Source organism: Neofelis nebulosa, chromosome 6 (assembly GCF_028018385.1).
Source record: "Neofelis nebulosa isolate mNeoNeb1 chromosome 6, mNeoNeb1.pri, whole genome shotgun sequence".
Taxonomy (NCBI): Eukaryota; Metazoa; Chordata; class Mammalia; order Carnivora; family Felidae; genus Neofelis; species Neofelis nebulosa.
In genome coordinates this window covers 67,686,625-67,706,750 of record NC_080787.1, presented here as the reverse complement: position 1 = coordinate 67,706,750, position 20,126 = coordinate 67,686,625, and the positions used below count along the sequence as shown (strand labels likewise).

General features: G+C 41.4%; 1 protein-coding gene across 1 annotated transcript in view; it reads left to right on the top strand.

Moving 5' to 3' along the window:
• Positions 1-366: 366 nt before the first annotated feature.
• B3GAT2 (beta-1,3-glucuronyltransferase 2) overlaps positions 367-20,126 on the top strand; it is a 97,271-nt gene continuing 77,511 nt past the window's right edge. The window contains exon 1 of the mRNA XM_058734396.1: positions 367-990. Coding sequence (XP_058590379.1) covers positions 382-990 — 609 coding nt within the window. The 5' untranslated portion in view covers positions 367-381. The remainder of the gene's footprint in view (positions 991-20,126) is intronic.

Sequence of the window (20,126 nt, the reverse complement as noted above, 5' to 3'; positions counted from 1 at the left end):
GGGGGCCGGTTCCCAGCTCGCACTCTTCGGAAAGAGCGGCTGGGGATCACCGCTTGCCTGGCGCTGGGCGCAACTCCGCGGCCAGCAGCGCGCTGCTGGACAGAGTCCCGCTTCCCGCCGGCTGACTCACCGGGATTGGGGGGACAGCGCCCGCCCACCTGCACTCTCTGTAGCCCAAGCTCCTCCGCACCCGCGCGGATCCCCCACGCCGGGGGAGCTGAGCCCCGCGGCTCCCGGCCCCCCGCAGCGTCCTCGGACCCCATGGAGATCGCGCCCACCGCGGCTTCCTGAGTGCGGGCGCCGCCGCCGTCCAAACTGCGCGCTGGGGTCTTCCAACTCGTCCCTCTCCGGGGCGTCCGAGAGGCCGGGGAAGAGCGCACTATGAAGTCCGTTCTGTTCAGCCGCTTCTTCATTCTCCTGCCTTGGATCCTAATCGTCATCATCATGCTCGACGTGGACACGCGCAGGCCAGCGCCCCCGCTCACCCCGCGCCCCTACTTTTCTCCCTACGTGATGGGCCGCGGGGGAGCCCGACTGCCGCTCCGCAGGGTTGGTCCCGACAGCGGCCCCGGGCGTAGATGGGTGAAGCGCAACGAGTCGCGGCCACAGCCACAGCCGCGGCCCGAGCCGCCTCTGCCCACCATCTATGCCATCACGCCCACCTACAGCCGCCCGGTGCAGAAAGCCGAGCTGACCCGCCTGGCCAACACTTTCCGCCAGGTGGCGCAGCTGCACTGGATCCTGGTGGAGGACGCGGTGGCGCGCAGCGAGCTGGTGAGCCGCTTCCTGGCGCGGGCCGGGCTGCCCAGCACACACCTGCACGTGCCCACGCCGCGGCGCTACAAGAGGCCGGGACTGCCGCGCGCCACGGAGCAGCGCAACGCGGGTCTCGCTTGGTTGCGCCAGAGGCACCAGCACCAGCGCGCGCAGCCCGGCGTGCTCTTTTTCGCCGACGACGACAACACCTACAGTCTGGAGCTGTTCCAGGAGGTAGCGGCCGGCCCGCCTCAGCTTGGGGGTGGGGGTGGGGGGGCAGGGCCGGAGGGGGCCTCTGCCGGCCCGGCTGCAGCTGCACTTGTGAGTTCTCACTTCTCAGGGCCCCTTTCGGGACTACAGGTGGAGCGCGTTTCCGGGCCTCCTGCAACCTCCAATGGCCCTGGCTTCTTTACACTAGCGGGGGGGAGGGAGGCGCTGGTAGAGTATGGAAGAGAGGACCACTGTGGCCCAAGGGAGGGAGTGTGGCCAGGCGCTTTGCAGTCCACCTGGTCCCGAGATTAAGCCCCGGGGAGTAGCACAGGTGAGGCGCGGGGGTATTTCCAGGATCAAGACTCTGACTGGCTTGAGGATGGAGCCCACATTGGTGGGGGTGGGGGAGGCACCCAGCTCGGTGGGGAGGCAGGCTTGGTGTACTCCCGAGGCCTTTCAGCGCACACAGGTGTGATTCTGAGTCTAGAACCATATGGGGAGGAAGGTGGAGATGGTGACTAAAAAATCAGCCCAGAGACAAATTTCTCTCTTCTGGTCCTTTGGCACAGAAATAGTTGTTAGTGAACACAGTGACTTCTTCGGGCTGTGTGTGTGGGTCCAACCTCTATCTCTTACTGCACCCCACAAAAGCCCTTTCCTATTCTGAAGATTTACTCTTTTTCAAGGAAACTCTCTGGTAAATGGGTTGAGACTGTTTTGCCCTGTGGTTATGTCTTTCTGCATAGTAGTATCAGGTGGATACATAGAAGTATCAGGTGGACAGCTCAATTCTTTTTCTCGACCTTTCTCTAAGGCCTCTCTCTCTTCCGCGAGTTAGCCAGGCCACTCTTGTACCTGCCCATTTTATCCTGGTCCTCTCTGTGATGTCCTGGGTGTCACTGGTCCCCTGCTGCTGAGAATGCTCTTTTCCTTTGGAAGGCCTCAGGTGCGCAGAGCCAGCAGGGGATTAGGACAGGTGTTATTTCTTGAGGCTGGTATTTTGCAATCTATGTGTGTTGTGTTAAAGAGCCCAGATTGCATGGTTTTCACTTTTCTTCCTTGTACACAAATATACCTGGAAAAAACAAACAAACCTGTACTCTTTGACTCTTCATGGGACTGTTGCTTTCCTTTACCCAAAATTCCTTGACCTCCTGCTGGTTAGACTCCATCACACCCACCCCTCTAAGTAAATGGGACAATCTGCATGTCTCCTAAACATAAATGCCCCACATCTTCATCCTAACGTCTGTTTGGCTTTCTTTTAACCTCAGGACAGGGTTGCTTTGTACTCTTTCAGTTTAATTTTTCTGCCTATATGGGGTTTTTTTAAAACCATTTTTTAAGGGCAGTTGCCACCTTCATTTCTATTCATCCTCTCCTTCATGAATAGAGGGACCAGTGATTGCTTTCCATCTTTTCCCAATGTAGGGCTTTCTTTTCATGTTTCTTCAGAAGAAATAGGTTTGACATTGTAGGGTGTAGTCTTTATTATAACCAAGATTAAAGATATAATCTGATTTTTTAAGGTGGGCTTTTTTATGTTTATTTTGAAAAAGAGGGAGAACTTGCACACAAGTGAGGAAGGGGGAGAGAGAGAGAGAGGGAGAGAGAGAGAGAGAGAGAGAGAGAGAGAGAGAGGGAGAGAGAGAATCCCAAGCAGACTCTGCCATGCTGTAGGCCCAGAGCCCACCTGGGGGGCTCGATCTCTCTACCTGATCTCTATCAGATCAGGATTTAAACTGAAAGCAAGAGTCTGACACTTAACCTACTGAGCCTGTCAGGTGCCCCAAGTTGGGCTTTTATTTTGATCCTGCTTACTCTTTTCCCAAAAGATAGGGTGGTTTGTATTCTGAAGCAAAGACCTTTACATTAAATACACCATAATTTTGAACTCCAATGTCTTTTTCTGTGTGTGTCTTTTTTTTTTAACCTCCTACAACTTGGAAGTTGCCTTACCTGTAAATATGTGTAGTCTTGTGTAAGTAAAGCAATGCACATCATTATTAATCAACCTTTTAGGGAGATGGACTGTGAAGGAGGAGTGATTTTCTGTTTATCTCCAGGTTCTAGCCCATTGGTATAAGGTGTTAGATGAGCAGAAGAATTGGCACTACAGGCATTGAAACAATTCAGAACAAAGTATCGAAGTTTTTCTTTGATACTTCCCAAAGAGAAAGAAAGGCTTGGTGGGGGGTATTAAGCAACAAGAGAAGAATCTGTTGCTTCTTGCTACTGGAAAAAAATCCAGTACATTTGTTCATTGGTCCATTGGAAAAAGAGAACATAAAAAGGAGAGGGTGAGGAGAAAAAAATAGTATTGGCCCAGAGGATACTATAAAGGGAAAAACATGAAAAACTTTACAAGACGCTAAAATTTTGTACAGTTGGAAGTAACGAAAAAAAAATCAAACTTATTTTAACTTAAGAGTATGTGCAACTCTTTTATGGACAGGTGCCAAGTATACAAAATATACGACAGAAGGAATGTTTAAAAAACGTCATACACATGATACACTTGAATTTAGATGCAGTAGCTCCCAGGGACCACTCCCAGGCAATAATTTCAAGACTAGTCCCTTTCTCCACCATCTCTCGTCCTCCCCCACACACAGTGTTTTTGGACAAAGTAGACCTCTGTTCACCATGCATATATGTTGATACATTCAGTTTTCCTTTTTTGCAACACATTCTTTTGCTTGTAAGGTAAGCAATAGTGAACTCTCTAAAAATTCAGATTAGTGGGATTTATGCTTCCTTTGTTTCATACGTTAATGGAATGGTCTACCTTCTACCAGTTCTAGGATCAATGATTCCATGTGGATTATAGCCTAGACATTGCTCTTGTGGAGAAAAGCTAGGACTAGATTAAACATCTAAAAACTGCAGCTCCTTGGGGGAAGGGAGGATACTGATAAAGGATGCTGTAGAGGTGAGACATACGTATCTCAGTCCTTTATATTGTGCATACACACAAATTCGTTTTTAAGTAATTCACAGTACTTAGGGAGAGAATGTCCCAAGTCAGGCTTCATCTTTTATTCATAGTGCTTCTAATTTCCATGGTTGATGTTAATGTAGATAAGATAAAAGGGGGAGAATGAACCAGGTACAAATTAGCTCACTAAGCATTGGCTGCAAATGAAGGAAACTAAAAGATGAAAGGTCTCCAAATTAAATTACAGGCGCAACAGGCAATCTGTGTTCAATTATTTCTCCCTGGTAGCTGGAGTACTGCTTTCTTCTTCCATACAGCTAACTAATTTTCAGCCTCCCCTCTCAACTGAGCTGTGCTGCCAGGAAAGAAATATTTGCATTACACAATGCTACATTAACATCCAAATCCATTTGCAAATGAAACTCAGTGTGAGCGGTAGCCCCAGAAACTGGACTGTCCATTGGAGGAGATGGAAAGGGTTTTTTTTTTTCCCCAGGTTTCCAGCATCTAAGCGGCTACTCCCCGCACATCCTGTGGCATTGATGGGGTTTTACACTACAGATTACAGGTAATCCTGCCTGCCCGAACACCTTTCTCCATCTAACCCTCCGGAAAAGCTTATTTGTGAAGGATTTAAGCTACTTTAAGAGAAGTCTGCAGATAAATGTAACTCTGTATGCAGTCATATTTTTTTATGTTTATTTATTTTTGAAAGAGAGAGTGTGTGTGAGCAGGGATTGGGGCAGAGAGAGAGGGAGACACAGAATCTGAAGCAGGTTCCAGGCTCTGGGCTATCAGCACAGAGCCCGATGCGGGGCTCGAACCCACAAACCGTGAGATCATGATCTGAGCTGAAGTCAGATGCTTAACAGACTGAGCTACCCAGGCACCCCTCTAGTCATATTTTCAATAACACTATTGATCAGATTTCTGTTCTTTACTTGAAAACCTACCAGTCTTTCCTGAGTCTCAAGCTGATGCTCTCGGGTGAAGTTGCTTTCACCTTTGGAAATCAATTGAATCGAAAGGTTAAAAAACGGCACTTTCCAAGCATGAGAAAAAACTTTAAAACTTTTAACTTTAAATTTAATGAGGGAAGAATAGAAGACAGGCCGACTGTGAGACATTTAAGGGGCACGTGAAAGGACTCCTTTAATGAGAAGGCATCTTGAAGATGCATTTCTGGCAAGCAGTGAACTAAAGAGGCCCTTTGTTTCGATTTTTCTGTTGGGTGCTATTAAGCTATTTGTTGATCAGGTAGAGGAGTTGAGGTTTAATTTTCTGTCTTGTTCCTTTTCTGAAGCCTCAATATGCTCCCCTCTTTATATGCGGCTTATTGGAGCCACAATGCAAAAGATACTCAAATTTACGTTTGGCACTTCCCTCCCAAATAGTAAATTCTGCCTGTGTTTCCTGAAAGACGAAAGATCTACTTTTTACTTTTACCTTTGATACAGTTACTTAGCGTAGAGTAATTATCTTTTCCAAGTGAAAAAACCTAGAAGAATCTCTTAGATGTAGCAATAAAATGACTGTTTTTCCTGAAAGGCACCCGTTCTGTTTCATTTCTCCCCATCTAAAAGCATATTAGTAATCATGTTGTAAGTCTGATAAAACGTGAGAATTTTCTAAAACTGTGTGTATAAAACTACAGCCAATTTTCTTAGGCTGTCAATGTTAAATCTAAAGATTTTTCTGTATTCTCCCTGGGTTTACAGTACTTGAATTATGGTTAAATTTTGAGTTTTCTATGAAGACCAGTTCTCATTTGGATTTTGATATTTTAATGGACCAGAAATAGCAATTTGGGTTTAAAAGACATTCTCTCTTCTGCCTCTTCCTATTGTCTTTTTCCATCCTTCTTTGTCCTCCAACCTACTTTTCACCGATTATCTTTCTTATGAATAGACATGAAGACATGTCTGGGTTATTGTTTGGTGCAATGAGTATGTGTCTTTTAAACATTTAGACTATTGTCTCCTACTTCTTGGATACCATAGTGGGTAACTCCATTTTCTTCTGTCTACTCCACTTGCCCCTAAATTACAAGCTGGTAAATTTTCTCTTGTGTGAACAGTAATGGAATAGTAATTGCTTTTAAGGCATGCTACAAAAGCAAAATAGAAGAACTAAAGTCAGTGGTCTTGTTCATTAACTATTCCAGGTGGTATTCAAGTAGTGCTTTTTTTTTTTTTTTTTTTTTTTGGTACAGAATTCAATAATGTTCAGATACGTCTATTCAAACGTTTTGAACTCTGATGAAATATTTGCTCAGTCTGTACAGTTAACAAATTATATACTTGATTTGCAATGCTGTTAAAGTATAAGTTTTGCACAGATCTCAAGTCCTCCCCCCAAAACACAAATAAAATTGTTATACCAGTCCACAGAAAGGTAGGTAGGTAGGTAGGTAGGTAGGTTTAGAAAAGATTTTCAATTCACAGAAATAGGCTAAGATAAACCATTGTTCATGCCTTATAGTTCTTGTGCACACTTTAAATGTTAACATACTCTTTACCATGGATACAAGCAAAATATAGTTGACATCAATTGAGCACTTAACTATGGGCCAGGAACCACCCTTAGAGTTGTATGTGTTTTAACTTAAATTTGTTCCTCACAACAGCCCCTGAGGTGGTAGTATTCTGTTCCTATTTTATTTTTTCATCCTTCTGCTGATATTTAGATCTGAGTATAGTACTTTGGAGACCATAGAGATTTTTAAAAGTGCAGCATGAATCTAATGTAGTCATTTGCTCTGGTATAATTGGTATTCCTATTTCATAGTTGAGTAGAAGTATCTGGAAGTAACTTGAAAAGGTCATGTAGCTCTTCAGAGACAGGATTTTGAACCCAAGTACCCTGGTTCTAGAGCCTGCACTTTTGACTGTTCTAAAGCTCATCTCATATAACATGTACAGTCAGATGGAAATCTGTCATTGTGGTAAGTAAAGCATTTGATGAACAGGAGTTTTCTAATATTGTTGCTGTCTCCTGCCACACTTAAACCCAGGTCTGTCTTCTTGGCCATATCACCTTATAATTTTCCCTTTTGATCTTTTTTCTCTAATATCATTTGATCTTAAGAAAATTTTATTTCACACTGTCTCATTTATAGACCATTTGATTTTTGTTTTTTATTAATTTTTTTAATGTTTATTTATTTTTGAGAGAGAGAGACAGAGCATGAGCAGGGGAGGAGCAGAGAGAGAGGGAGACCCAGCATCTGAAGCAGGTTCTAGGCTCTGAGCTGTCAGCACAGAGCTAGACTCAGGACTTGAACTCAGGAACTGAGAGATCATGACCTGAGCTGAAGTCAGACACTTAACTGACTGAGCCACTCAGGTGCCCTACAGACCATTTGATTTTTAAATTGTTTTTTTCAAATCAGGTGGAAACTGCTAAGTTAGTATATGAACTATAGTCTTGTATGTATGTGTATGTATGTATATATATATATATATATATATATATATATATATATATATGATATAATATGTGTGCTTTTTAGCAAATGTATTCTTATGAACAAGAAAGAATTGATTGTTTCTGCAAGAAGATAAAACGTTAAAATTAATTTTTTCCTCTCACTTGATACGTATACATCAGCTACTATAGCTACTGAGTGTATATCTTTTCTGGACAGGCAGAATTGAACGGAAGAATAATTTGGGGATGGAATGGGGATTAGGGACACTACTGACTTGTTTCACATGGGAGAAGCTGAGGACCTGAGTCCATTTGAGCTGAAGCTCATTTGGGAGACAACTACTTGCTGGCTGCTCTCCCACGGAGGCTGAGGTAGCTCCTCCCTGGAGCACAAAAACGTACTTGTAGAACCTTCAGCCAATGTGCTGGTGACACTGGCTATTGATGGCCCACACTGTCAGGTTCACCAAACTGCTCCTTGTTGATAGAAGGCTTAATTTTCTTTTTAAAAAAATGTTTATTTATTTATTTTGAGAGAGAAAGAGAACATAAGTGGGGAGGGGCAGAGAGAGAATCCCAAGCAGTCTTTGCACTGTTAGCACAGAGCCCGACACAGGGCTGGATCCCACGAACTGTGAGATCATGATCTGAGCTGGAATCAAGAGTTGGATACTTACCTGACTGAGCCACCCAGGCACCCCTAGAAGGCTTAATTTTCTTGTCTGATTTTTTTTTTCTGGGATTAGGAATTTCCCTGGATTAAAAACAAAATGAATAAATCATTGGTTGACTCTTTTTGCATGTTAGGAAAACCTTGGAGATGTCTGTGTTGAGGGGCGTGATCATATTCTCTCCCACAAGTCAGATTATGTGGTCTTTTCCTCAAAAGAATTCGAAACTCAGTAGTCCCCCCACCCCCCACCCAGCCACCCAATCAATCTCCTCTAGCAATGGAAGGAGAACTTTAAATAGTAATGTATGTTACAGGTAGAAACTAAGACTTGTTCCTTCAGTCTGAAAGGCAGGTATTTGTAAGTTGTATCTTCATCTCTCTCATGAAAGCTGAGTGTGCTAAATGCCGAACGTTCTTCATTAACAGAGATCTCTGTATCTAAGATAATTGCGTATTAGCAGTAATGGTATAGCACTCTGCAAGTTTCCTTCTACCTACTTGAGCTTAAACATTACCGCATTCAGAAGAGACTTGAATATACTTAGAACTCCCTCTCCTCCACTTAACAAACGTTAACTGAACGTCTGCTGTGTCCACTTAACAAATGTGAATTGAACACCTATGTGCTAGGCACTGTGCTTTGTTAAGGCAGGGAGTAATACAGCTGTGAACAGAGAGCGTGCATCCCAGCCCTCACAGATCAAGTGTCTGGACTGAATGCACCCACTAAGATCTGTGCATGTTGAGAGAAATGTAGGTGCCTGGGAGTGCAAAGCAGAGACAGCTAATGGAAAGTAGGTGGTGTGACTGTGGAGGACATGACATCTGAGCTGAGACCTGGAGGACAATCGATAGGGCCTAGTGGGTGACAAGGCATGGGGAAGAGGTCTCCAGGTGGAGGGAGCCATGGTTAAGAACCTGAGCAAAGAGGGTGTGTGAATATGCAGAGAACAGAAAGATGTCCTTGACTGCAAGGGACGAGCTGGAGGAGTTGGCAGCCACGTCCCCATCTCCCGCATGTCGAGTGAGAGACTTAGTTCTAGGAGAAGAGTTACCATCTTCCCCAAGCCTGTCCTACAAAGAAAAGAAGTCTTCAGTTTTTGGTTTGTTCTTCTTTTAATGTAAATCCGTGGCTTTGAAAAGTGTGTGCAAAGCAGTGTATGGAGCATGTTTTAGTTTTTTCCTGTCCAGTTTTCAGATCACCCATCAGGCAAATCTTTGACCTTTAACTTTTTAAACAGATCTTTGATAAGGGCAAGGGAGTAAACTAGTAGAAAAACTATAAGTATTTGTACATCTAGTTGTACCAAGGCAGTGGTACTGTAGACTGTTGTGGATTCTTTAGATAGCGCCTAACCTCTCATTATATAATGTAGTATATGTTTTTCGGTTGACCGTTTCTTCCACTAGAATCTAAACTCCATAAAGGTAGCAATTTTCCTTTGTTTACTGTTGTATCGTTAGTGTTCAGAGCAGAGCCTACCATGTAGTAAATGCTCATTAAACATTTGCTGAATAAATGAATGAATTATAGGAAGCTTAGACGCTGAGGAACCCTCACAGAAGAGATCTGTTCCTAGAAAGGAGCTCTGAACAGAGATTGTCAGATAACACTCTTGAAGTCTGTATTGTGTGTGCAGGATTATACCGAGCCTTTTAAGTAGTAACTTAAAGATAAATGTGGCCCCTATGCTGATTCTAAGAGCTTTCCTGCTAAAAAGGAGAGAGAGATCAGGCCCATGAATATTTGTGTATGTAGCAAAGCATTCTTGGCATTGCCCCTTCAAAGGGCAGGAGATGTGTCAAGGTACGTGTGAACCAGTTAAGTGTTAGGCCTCTTCACACTTAAGAAAGGCTGGAGGCTGGTGGGGAGCTCAGGTGTGAACTTGGGAGTTAAGCAGCCCCGTGTTCAAATCCAGCTTTGCCACTCAGTGCTTGCATGGTTTTGGCAAGAGCTGTCTGCCTCCTGTGAGTGCTGTAAGTACTGACCTATTGGCAAGTTGTAAACGTTAGTTCTTTTTCCCTTGTTCTCTCCTCTGTGGGTGACTGCCCCAGTTGAGGGGTATATCACATAGCTGCTACACTGTTTTGTTGGTTAGATGCCTCTTAATACTGTTGCTGAGATCTGGACCGTGTTTCTGGAGGGGAGGAGGACGTACAGGTGTTTGACTTTCCCAAATTAGTCTGTGCCCAAGTGGAACTGCGTAAACTGGGTGTCTTAATTACACTACTGGGTGTTACAACAGTGATTAGAGGGACAAGAGTTAAATAGGGCTTGTCTACAAAGAGTCCTAGGAGGATGTGAGAGAGTAAAAAGCATCTAAAGGGTATTTTAGTTTGAGGGGAGGTAGAAGGCTGTTCTCCTGTGGGTTAGGAGGTCTGAGGCTGATTAATGTGTGTATGAAAGCTAGGAAGTTGGCCCACATGTAGCTCAGGGCAGGTCCTGGGTGTGATTTTTGTGTACTTTCAGTCCTCGTACCTGGCTTGGGCCCAGAGCATATTGCAGGACAGATTATTTCTGGCATGAATGATGGAATCAAAGAGATGGTATGTTACAAAGGAAAGGGCAATTTAAAGGGAGGAATGCAATGAATCTATTTTTAAAGCACACGATTAGAAGCAATAGCTTGATTTTTAAGGTCATTTGCTGGGGGTGGGAAGGTTAGGAGAATTCCTCTTTCCAACACCTATTGCAGAATGCAGAGGGGATCCCTTCTGACAGCATCACCTTGTGTGCCCAGCCCTCACCAGCCTTAACTGGGGACACTGAGCTGGCCTTCAACTGGTAATTCAACTGAGCTTGTTTCTTTTTTTTCAAACATTTCTTACATTTTCATAAATAAAAACATTTTGAAGCTTATTTTCTGCCAGACTGGGGAATGTAGCAGTTGGAGCGGTGTGTGTATGTGTATGTATATGTGTTAAACCACAGGATCCCCTGATTGCCTCCTTGCCTGTGAGTGCAGTGAGGACTGTCCGTGTTCTTTCTTCACAGACCGTGCACCCTCCGGGTCAGTCTCTTACAAGAATCCTGGTCACACCCAGGGGTCTGGTGCAGTGCTCCTCACCATTTTCTGTATATACAATTCCTAAAAGGGTTTAGTAAAATTACACACTCTCAAGGATATTTTCAAATTGATGTCTAATTTTTTAAAATCACTTAAAGTGGTTGCAGAGCATGTGAGTTTTAGTGAATTATAAATTTGTTCATGAAAACTAATACATACAATGGATATTATAAATACTCTAACAGTTTTATATTCAACATTGTTTGATAAATATACTTTTTGGGGCACCTGGGTGGCTCAGTCAGTTAAGCATCTGACTTCGGCTCAGATCATGATCTGACAGCTTGTGGGTTCAAGCCCCATGTCGGGCTCTGTGCTGACAGTTCAGAACCTGCAGCCTGCTTCAGACTCTGTGTCTGCCTCTCTGTCTTTCCCCCGCTCATGCTCTTTCTCTCTCTCAAAAAAGAAGCATTAAAAAAATTAATCAAAAACATACTTTTCAATAACATCTGGAAATTTTATTTTTTTTCCTTTTTCTGTTTCCGTTCTCTGTTAGAATTTATCTTAGCCTAACATTTTGAGGCTCAAGGTCCTTTTTTGAGCCTCTAGTCACACATATCTGCAGTAACAAAAATGAATATAGATGGAATTTAAATTTTTTTTAATGTTTGTTTTTTTTTTTTTTTGAGAGAGAGAGAGCACACACATGTAAGTGGGTGAGGGGCAGAGAGAGAGGGACAGCGGATCCAAAGCAGGCTCTGTGCTGACAGCAGTGAGCCGGGTGCAGGGCCCAGACTCACAAACTGCCTGAGAGATGATGACGCGAGCTGAATTCCTATGCTCAACCAACTGAGCCACCCAGGCGCTCCTGGAAGTTAAATTTAAAAAAAAATTCCTATGGTTATAACCCTCAGTCTTAAAAATTCCTAAAGACTGAGTCAACACTACAATTAGTAACAGTAAACAAGTAATCAAAACAATATAAATGTCATGCATATGAGTACATATCATTTTTATAAAATTGTTGTAATAACAAAACCATAAATGTTGCCAATTTGGATAATTAACTCATAAACATAAAAGCTATGTTTATTGGAAATTGGTTTCTTAATGATATGGATGGGGCATTATGTTGTTGATAACTGTTTAGTGATGAATATTACTGATTGCTAGAAAGAGATGGAGTTTAGCATAATTATGTTCTCATTAGGTCAACCTTGTTTACGTAAAGTAAATAAGATGGAAAGCATTTTTTCCTGTAGTGGTGTTCTTCAGTTTTTGAACTCTCAAGCTCTAAGCCAAAAATCATATGGTGATCTCTCAGCAAAATGTATATTTGTATATGTATGTATATATATATATATATATATATATATATATATATATATATGATGATCTATTGATCAAGAGACTTTAGGTCTCTTTCAATTTTGTTGAAAGGAAATAATTAGAAACCTCTTGTCTTCCAAAGGGATTTATTACCCATTCATTAGAGACTTTAACTTTCTTAATAAAGACAATATTTCTAATTACCTTTGTTCAGTGCCCTAGAGGTTTGACCGTGTTGGGACAGTACATTTAATATGATTCAGGATGGGTAGATGTTGGCCCTTTTCTGTGAAGTTGGAGAAAAGCAGAAGGAAGGAAACTGCCCCTCTACCCAAGAATTCAGGTGTAGGAAAGCAGGTGGGAATGCTGAGGGCCTGGGAATTTATTCCCTTAAAGCTATCTGCTCAGATATTCCATGGAGAGTCTTTATATATATTCAGGGACCATGCACCCCCAGTCTGAAAAGTGAAGTTTTGGTAAAAAAGTTAGGAAGTGGAGAATGTGGACTCCAGGGCTGGGTGAGCCCAAAGCCCTCATCCCTCACGACCTCAGGGGAACTTGACTAATGTTTTCTGATTGTTTGCTGCGCCATAGGCCCTACCCTAGACATTTGGACGTGTGCACTGCTGTTTAATTTTCGATGGTATCTATGAGGTGGCAACTATGAAGACTACTTTACAAATGAGGAAAACCCTAGTATTCAGTTTCCTTACAGAGTCTGATACAAATGTGTATGGTTGTGAGATTTAAATGAATTGATCTACCTGTAAAGTGGGCAAATAGGGCAACTTCCCTATTCATTTGGACATCTGCTTCTATCAGAAGTTGATGGCCCCAGGAGCTGTGGAAAGGCTCCAGAAGGTAAAATGTCACAACCCAAGCCACCATGGCTGTACCAATCGTGACAGCCTTGGTGGCCTCAAGATGCTGCTGTCCAATGGGAATGAGAATTTAAGTATGGTCCATGTGTGTATGTGTTGTTTATCATCTAAATAAACTTGGCATTGCAAGATTAAAATGCCAGTGTCATTTTTGAAGGTCAAGTGACAGTTTGGGGATATTTTTGTAACTTCGAAAAGTTCCTCAGCTACATCTGTTCACACTGGTGCAAGTGCTAGACCTCTCTGGAGAGTCTTTTTCTGGGGTGGGGGTGGGGGTGCTGCAGTCTTGCTTTGCAGAAAGTTCTATTACACACAGTCATCGGAGCTGGTGTTTGGGGCTCATGTCCTATTAATTGTTTTCATTTTTCTTGAATGGTTATATTTAACTGTTGGCCTGTTACCTTTCTTTCCTGCTAGGCACACTAAAAAGACAGGCTCTGTGATTTTTAACTTTATGGTATTGTTTTCCTCTTTATTTAAGGATTTTTAAAAAGTTTTTATTTAAATTCCAGTTAGTTAACATATAGTGTAATATTAGTTTCAGATGTGCAATATAGCGATTCAGCACTTTCATACATCACCTGGTGCTCATCACAGCAAGCACGTTCCTTAATCCCCTTCACCTGTTGAACCCAGCCACCTCCCTCTCCCCCCCAACCCAGTTCCCATCTCTATAGTTAAGGGTCTGTTTCTTGGTTTGACTGTCATTTTTTCCCTTTCACTCATTTATTTGCTTCATAAATTCCACATATACGTGAAATCATATATTTGTCTTTCTCTGACTTATTTCACTTAGCATAATACTAGATGGCTCCATCCATGTCATTGCAAATGGCAAGATTTCATTGTTTTATGGCTAATATTCCATCATTTATATATACCACATCTTATTTATCCATTCATCAGTCAATGGACATTTGGGCTCTTTCCATAATTTGGTTATTGTCGATAATGCTGCTGTAAACATTGGGGTGCATGTATCCCTTTGAATTAGTATTTTTTGTATTTTTTGGGTAAATACTCAGTGCCATTGCTGAGTATATAGGTAGATCTATTTTTAACTTTTTGAGGAACCTCCATACTGTTTTCCAGAGTGCTAGACCAGTTTGCATTCCCACTGACGGTGCAAGAGTGTTCCCCTTTCTCCACATCCTCGCCAACACCTCTTATTTCTTGTGTTCATTTTAGCCATTCTGACAGGTGTGAAGTGACATATCATTGTGGTTTTGATTTGTATTTCCTGATGATAAGTGATGTAGAGCATCTTTTCATGTGTCTGTTGGCCATCAGTATGTCATCTTTGGAAAAATAACTATTCTTCCCATTTTTTAATTGGATTATTTGGTTTTTGGGTGTTGAGTTTTATAAGTTCTTTACATGTTTTGGATACTAACCCTTTGTCAGATCTATTATTTGCAAATATTGTCTCCCATTCCGAAGGTTGCCTTTTAGTTTGTTGATTGTTTCCTTCATTATGCAAAAGGTTTTTATTTTGATGTAGTCCCAATAGCTTATTTTTGCTTTTGTTTCCCTTGCCTCAGGAGACATACCTAGAAGTTGCTATGGCCATTGTCAAAGAGGTTACTGCCTATGTTCTCTTCTTGGATTTTCATGGTTTCCTCTATCACACTTTGGTCTTTAATCCGCTTTGAATTTATTTCTGTGTTGGTGTAATAAAGTGATCCAGTTTCATTCTTGTGCATGTTGCTGTCCAGTTTTCCCAGTGTTGTTGAAGAGACTCTTCCCCATTGGATATTCTTTCCTGCTTTGTCAGGGGTTAATTGACCATATAGTTGTGGGTTTATTTCTGGGTTTTCTATCTTGTTCCATTGATCTATGTGTCTGTTTTTGTGCCAGTACCATACTGTCTTGACACTATAGCTTTGTGATATAACTTGAAGTCCAGAATTGTTATTCCTCCAGCTTTGCTGCTTTTTTTGAAGATTGCTTTGCTCTTTGGAGTCTTTTGTGGTTCCATACAGATTTTAGGATTGTTTGTTCTGGCTCTGTGAAAAATGCTGATGGTGTTTTGATATGGATTGCATTAAATGTGTTGATTGCTTTGGGTGGTACAGACATTTTAACAATATTCCACTCCATGAGCATGAAAGGTCTTTCCATTTCTTTTTGTCATCTTCAATTACTTTTATCATTGTTTTATAGTTTTCAGAATATAGATCTTTCACCTCTTTAGTTAGGTTTATTCCTAGGTATCTTATTATTTTGGTACAATTGTAAATGGGATTGATTTCTTAATTTCTCTTTCTGCTGCTTCAATATTGGTGTATAGAAATGCAAGATTTCTGTACGTGAATTTTGTATCCTGCTACTTTACTGAATTTGTTTATCAGTTCTAGCAGTTTTAGGGTGGAGTCTTTTGGGTTTTCTGTATAGAGTATCATGTCATCTGTATCATGTCATCTGCAAATAGTGAAAGTTTGACATCTTCCTTGCTGATTTGGATACTTTTTATTATTGTTGTCTGATTGGATGCCTAGAACTTTATTAACATGTTAATAACAGTGGTGAGATTGGACATCACTGTCTTCTTCCTGACTGTAGAGGAAAAGCTTTTTTTCCCCACTGGGGATAATATTAGCTGTAGGTTTTTCATATGTGGCCTTTATTATGTTGAAGTATGTTCTCTCTAACCTACTTTATTGAGGATTTTTATTATGAATGGATGTTTTACTTTGTCAAATGCTTCTCCTTCATCTGTTAAAATGATTATATGGTTCTTATTCTTTATTAATGTGATATATAACATTGATTGATTTGCAAATATTGAACCACCCTTGCAACACAGGAATAAATCCCAGTTGATTGTGGTGAATAATTTTTTTTTATTGTTGGATTTGGTTTGCTAGTATTTTAATGAGCATTTTTGCTTCCATGTTCATCAGGGATATTGGCCTGTAGTTTTCTTTTTTAAGTGGAGTTTTCATCTGGTTTTGGTATCAGGGTAATGCTGGCCTCATATAATGGATTTGGAAGTGTTCCTTTTTTTATTTTTTGGAATAATTTGAGAAGAATAGGTATTAACTCTTCTTTAAATGCTTGGTAGAATTTGCCTGTGAATCCATCTGGCTCTGGACTTGTTTTGGGGGAGTTTTTTGGTTACTGATACAATTTCTTTGCTGGTTGTCGGTCTGTTCAAGTTTTCTATCTCTTCCTTTTTCACTTTTGGTGGTTTATATGTTTCTTAGAATTTATCCATTTCTTCCAGATTGCCAATTTGTTGACATAAGCTTTTGATGATATTCTCTTATGTGTTTGTATTTCTGTGGTGGTGTTTGTGATCTCTCCTTTCTTATTTGTGATTTTATTTATTTGTGTTCTTTCTCTTTTCAGTAAGTCTGGCTAGGGGTTTATCACTTTTATTAATTTTTTGAAAGAACCAGCTACTGGTTTCATTCATCTGTTCTATTGGGTTTTTTTGTTTCTATATCATTTATTTCTGCTCTAATCTTTATTATTTCCTTCCTTCTGCTGGCTTTGGGCTTTGTTTGTAGTTATTTTTCTAGTTCCTTTAAGTGGAAGGTTAAGTTGTTTGAGATTTTTGCTTCCTGAGGTAGGACCAGATTGCTATCCACTTCCCTTTAAAGACAACTTTTTCTGTATCCCAAAGGTTTTGGATCACTGTGTTTGCATTTTCATTTGTTTCCATGTATTTTTTTATTTCTTCTTTGATTTTCTGGTTGACTAATTCATTGTTTAGTAGCCTGTTGTTTAGCCTCCATGTATTTGTGGTCTTTCCAATTTTTTTCTTGTGGTTAACTTGTATTTTCATAGCATTGTAAGAAATGGTGCATGATATGATTTCATTCTTTGTATTTGTTGAGGCCTATTTTGTGATCTAATATATGATCTATTCTGGAGAATGTTTCATGTACACTTCAAAAGGATATGTTTTCTGCTGTTTTAGGTTGGATGTTCTGAATAGATCTGTTAAGTCCTTCTGGTCCAGTGTGTCATTCAAAGCCATTGTTTCCTTTTTCCTTGTTGATTTTCTGTTTAGATGCCCATTGATTTAAGTGGGGTGTTAAAGTCCACTACTATTATTGTGTTATTATCAATTAGTTGCTTTATGTTTGTTATTGATTTGTATATTTGGGTGCCTTCATGTTGGGTGCATAAATATTTACAGTTGGATCTTGTTGGGTTGTCTATGATTATGTAGTGCTTTTGTGTCTTTATTTTAAAGTCTAGTTTGTCCAATATGAGAATTGTTACTCCAGCTTTCTTTTGACATCCATTTGCATGATAAATATTTCTCCACCCCCTAGATTTCAATCTGCAAGTGTCTTTAGGTTTAAAATGAGTCTCTTAAAGGCAGCATGTAGATGGATCTTGTTTTTTTTTTTTTTATTAATCCATTCTGACACCCTGTGTCTTTTGATTGGAGTATTTAGTCCATTTATAATTAGAGTATTGATGGATATGTATTGCCATTTTATTGTTTTGTTGTTTCTGGAGATTTTGTCTGATCCTTTCTTGTCTTTGTCACTTTTGGTCTCCTTTGTGCTCAAAAAAGTTATCTTTAATGTTTTTGGGGGAGGGGGCCTGGTTTAGTGGTCATGAACTTCTTTATTATTTTTCTGGGGAACTCTTATCTCTCCCTTTATTCTGAATGAGCCTTGCTAGATAGAATATTCTTGCCTGCAGATTTTTCCCAGTCAGCACTTTGAATGTATCATGCCACTCCCTTCTGGCTTGCCAAGTTTCTCTTGAGAAATCTCCTGCCAGTTTTTCTCTTGAGAAAAACTTAGGGGTTTTCCCTTGTAAGTTAAGGATTTCTTTTCTCTTGCTGCTTTATAAGATTTTTTTATCACTATGTTTTGCAAATTTAATTGCAATATGTCTTGGTTGTTGGCCTGCTTTCCTTGATTTTTGGTGGGACTTCTCTGTGCCTCCTGGATCTGAATGTCTGTTTCCTTCCCAGATTAGGTAAGTTTTATGCTATTATTTCTTGAAGTAAATTTTCTGCCCCCTTTCTCTCCTTCTTCTGTGACTCCTATAATATGAAAACTATTATGCTTGATGAAGTCACTGAATTCCCTAAGTCTATTCTCATGTTGCATAATTCTTTCTTTCTTTTGTTCAGCTTCATTCTTTTATGTTGTGTCTTCTAGGTCACTAATTCGTTCCTCTGATACTCCCACTCTGCTGTTCATTGCATCAAGTCTGTTTCCAGTATCATTCACTGGATTCTTCATCTCTGATTCTTTTTTACCTCTTTTATCTCTGTGGTAATGGTCTTACTGATACTTTCTATTCTTTTTTCAAGTCCAGTGAGTATCTTATGATTGTTTCTTTACATTCTCCATCAGGCATGTTACTTGTATCTGTTTCTCTTAGAACTCTGGCTGTGGCTTATCTTGTTCTTTCATTTGGGATAAATTACTCTGTTGGCATTTTGTCCAGGTCTCTGCCTTTTTCTGTGTGTTAGAAAGCCAGCTATGTCTCTCGCTCCTGAAAGTAATGGCCTTATCGAGAAGAGGTCATGTAGCACCCAGGGCCTGGTGCTTGAAGAAATGTCTCTGGTGTGTGCCGCATGCACTCTGTTGTTGTGTTTTGGCTGCTCTACCTATCCTTCAGGCCAGTCTTCTGCAGAGTTTCTCCTTGCCTGCTGTGGGCAGTGTTTGGTCCCTGGCCTGAATGTGGTGAGTTTTTTTTTTTTAAGTTTATTTATTTATTTTGAGAAAGACAGAGATTGTGCAAATGGGGGAGGGGCAGAGAGAGGGAGACAGAGAATCCCAAGCAGGCTCCACACTGTCAGCTTGAAGCCCAATGTGGGACTTGAACTCACGAAACCATGAGATCATGACCCAAGCCTAAACCAAGAGTCTGATGCTTAACCAACTGAGCCACCCAGGTGCCCCCCGCCTTTAAAAAAATTTTTTTTATGTGGTGAGTTTTAAGTAGGCATGCTCTGGTGTGCTTGTGAAATGAGAAGTGACATGACTTCCACAAGGACTGAGGCCATGCAGAACTCTGGTTGGGAGACATAGTGTGGGCAGGGGTTTGTGCTGGTCTTCTGCAGGAAGCCCTCCCCACCCTACCGTGCTATGACTGAGGCAAACATGACTGAGAAGGTCTTTCCTACCTGAGCACAGGGGGTCAGGCTTGGTGTAAGCAAGTTAGGCAGCCAGTGTCTGCTCTGTGCTGCTTCCTGCAGGTGGCTCTGTGTGCTGAGGGGCAGGGGAAGGAAATGGCACCAGCCAACTCTTTTGTTCCCAGAGAGGGGTCTCTGAATCTGCCTCTCAGGGACATGGTCTGAGAAGAGCAAATAATCTTTCCAGTCTGTGCCCCAGGCATTCTTCAAATGGCTGTTTCTATACCATGTGCTCCCAGGTTATTTGCCTAATGAGGGCTATCTCAGCAAGCCCATTGACTTCTAAATCTCCAGGCTTTAAGACCCACTGGTTGCAAGAACTCATGAAATTTAGCCCCTCTTAGCCAATGGCTTTGGGGAAACATCTCCTTGTGTGTTACCCTGTGTGCTCCTCTCCCTCTCACCCTTTTCTATGACCATGGCTCCCTTCCCTCTGTAGCACCTGGGATACCTTTCTCCCCTAAAGTACACAGCTCTGCACTTCCTACTTTTTTTGATGTGGCCTTTTCTCTCCCTTTAGTTGTGGAGTCTGTCAGGCTTCAGGTTGATTTCTCTGTTTGAGGATTTGAAAAACAGAAATGTGGGGTGCCTGCGTGGCTCAGTTGGTTAAACATAGACTTTGGCTCAGGTCATTTCAGGGTTCGTGAGTTCAAGTTCTGCATTGGGCTCTGGGGATAGCTCAGGGCCTGGAGCCTACCTCAGATTCTGTGTCTCCCTCTCTCTCTGTCCTCCCTTACTTGTGCTCTGTGTCTCTCTCAAAAATAAACATTAAAAAAATAAAAACATA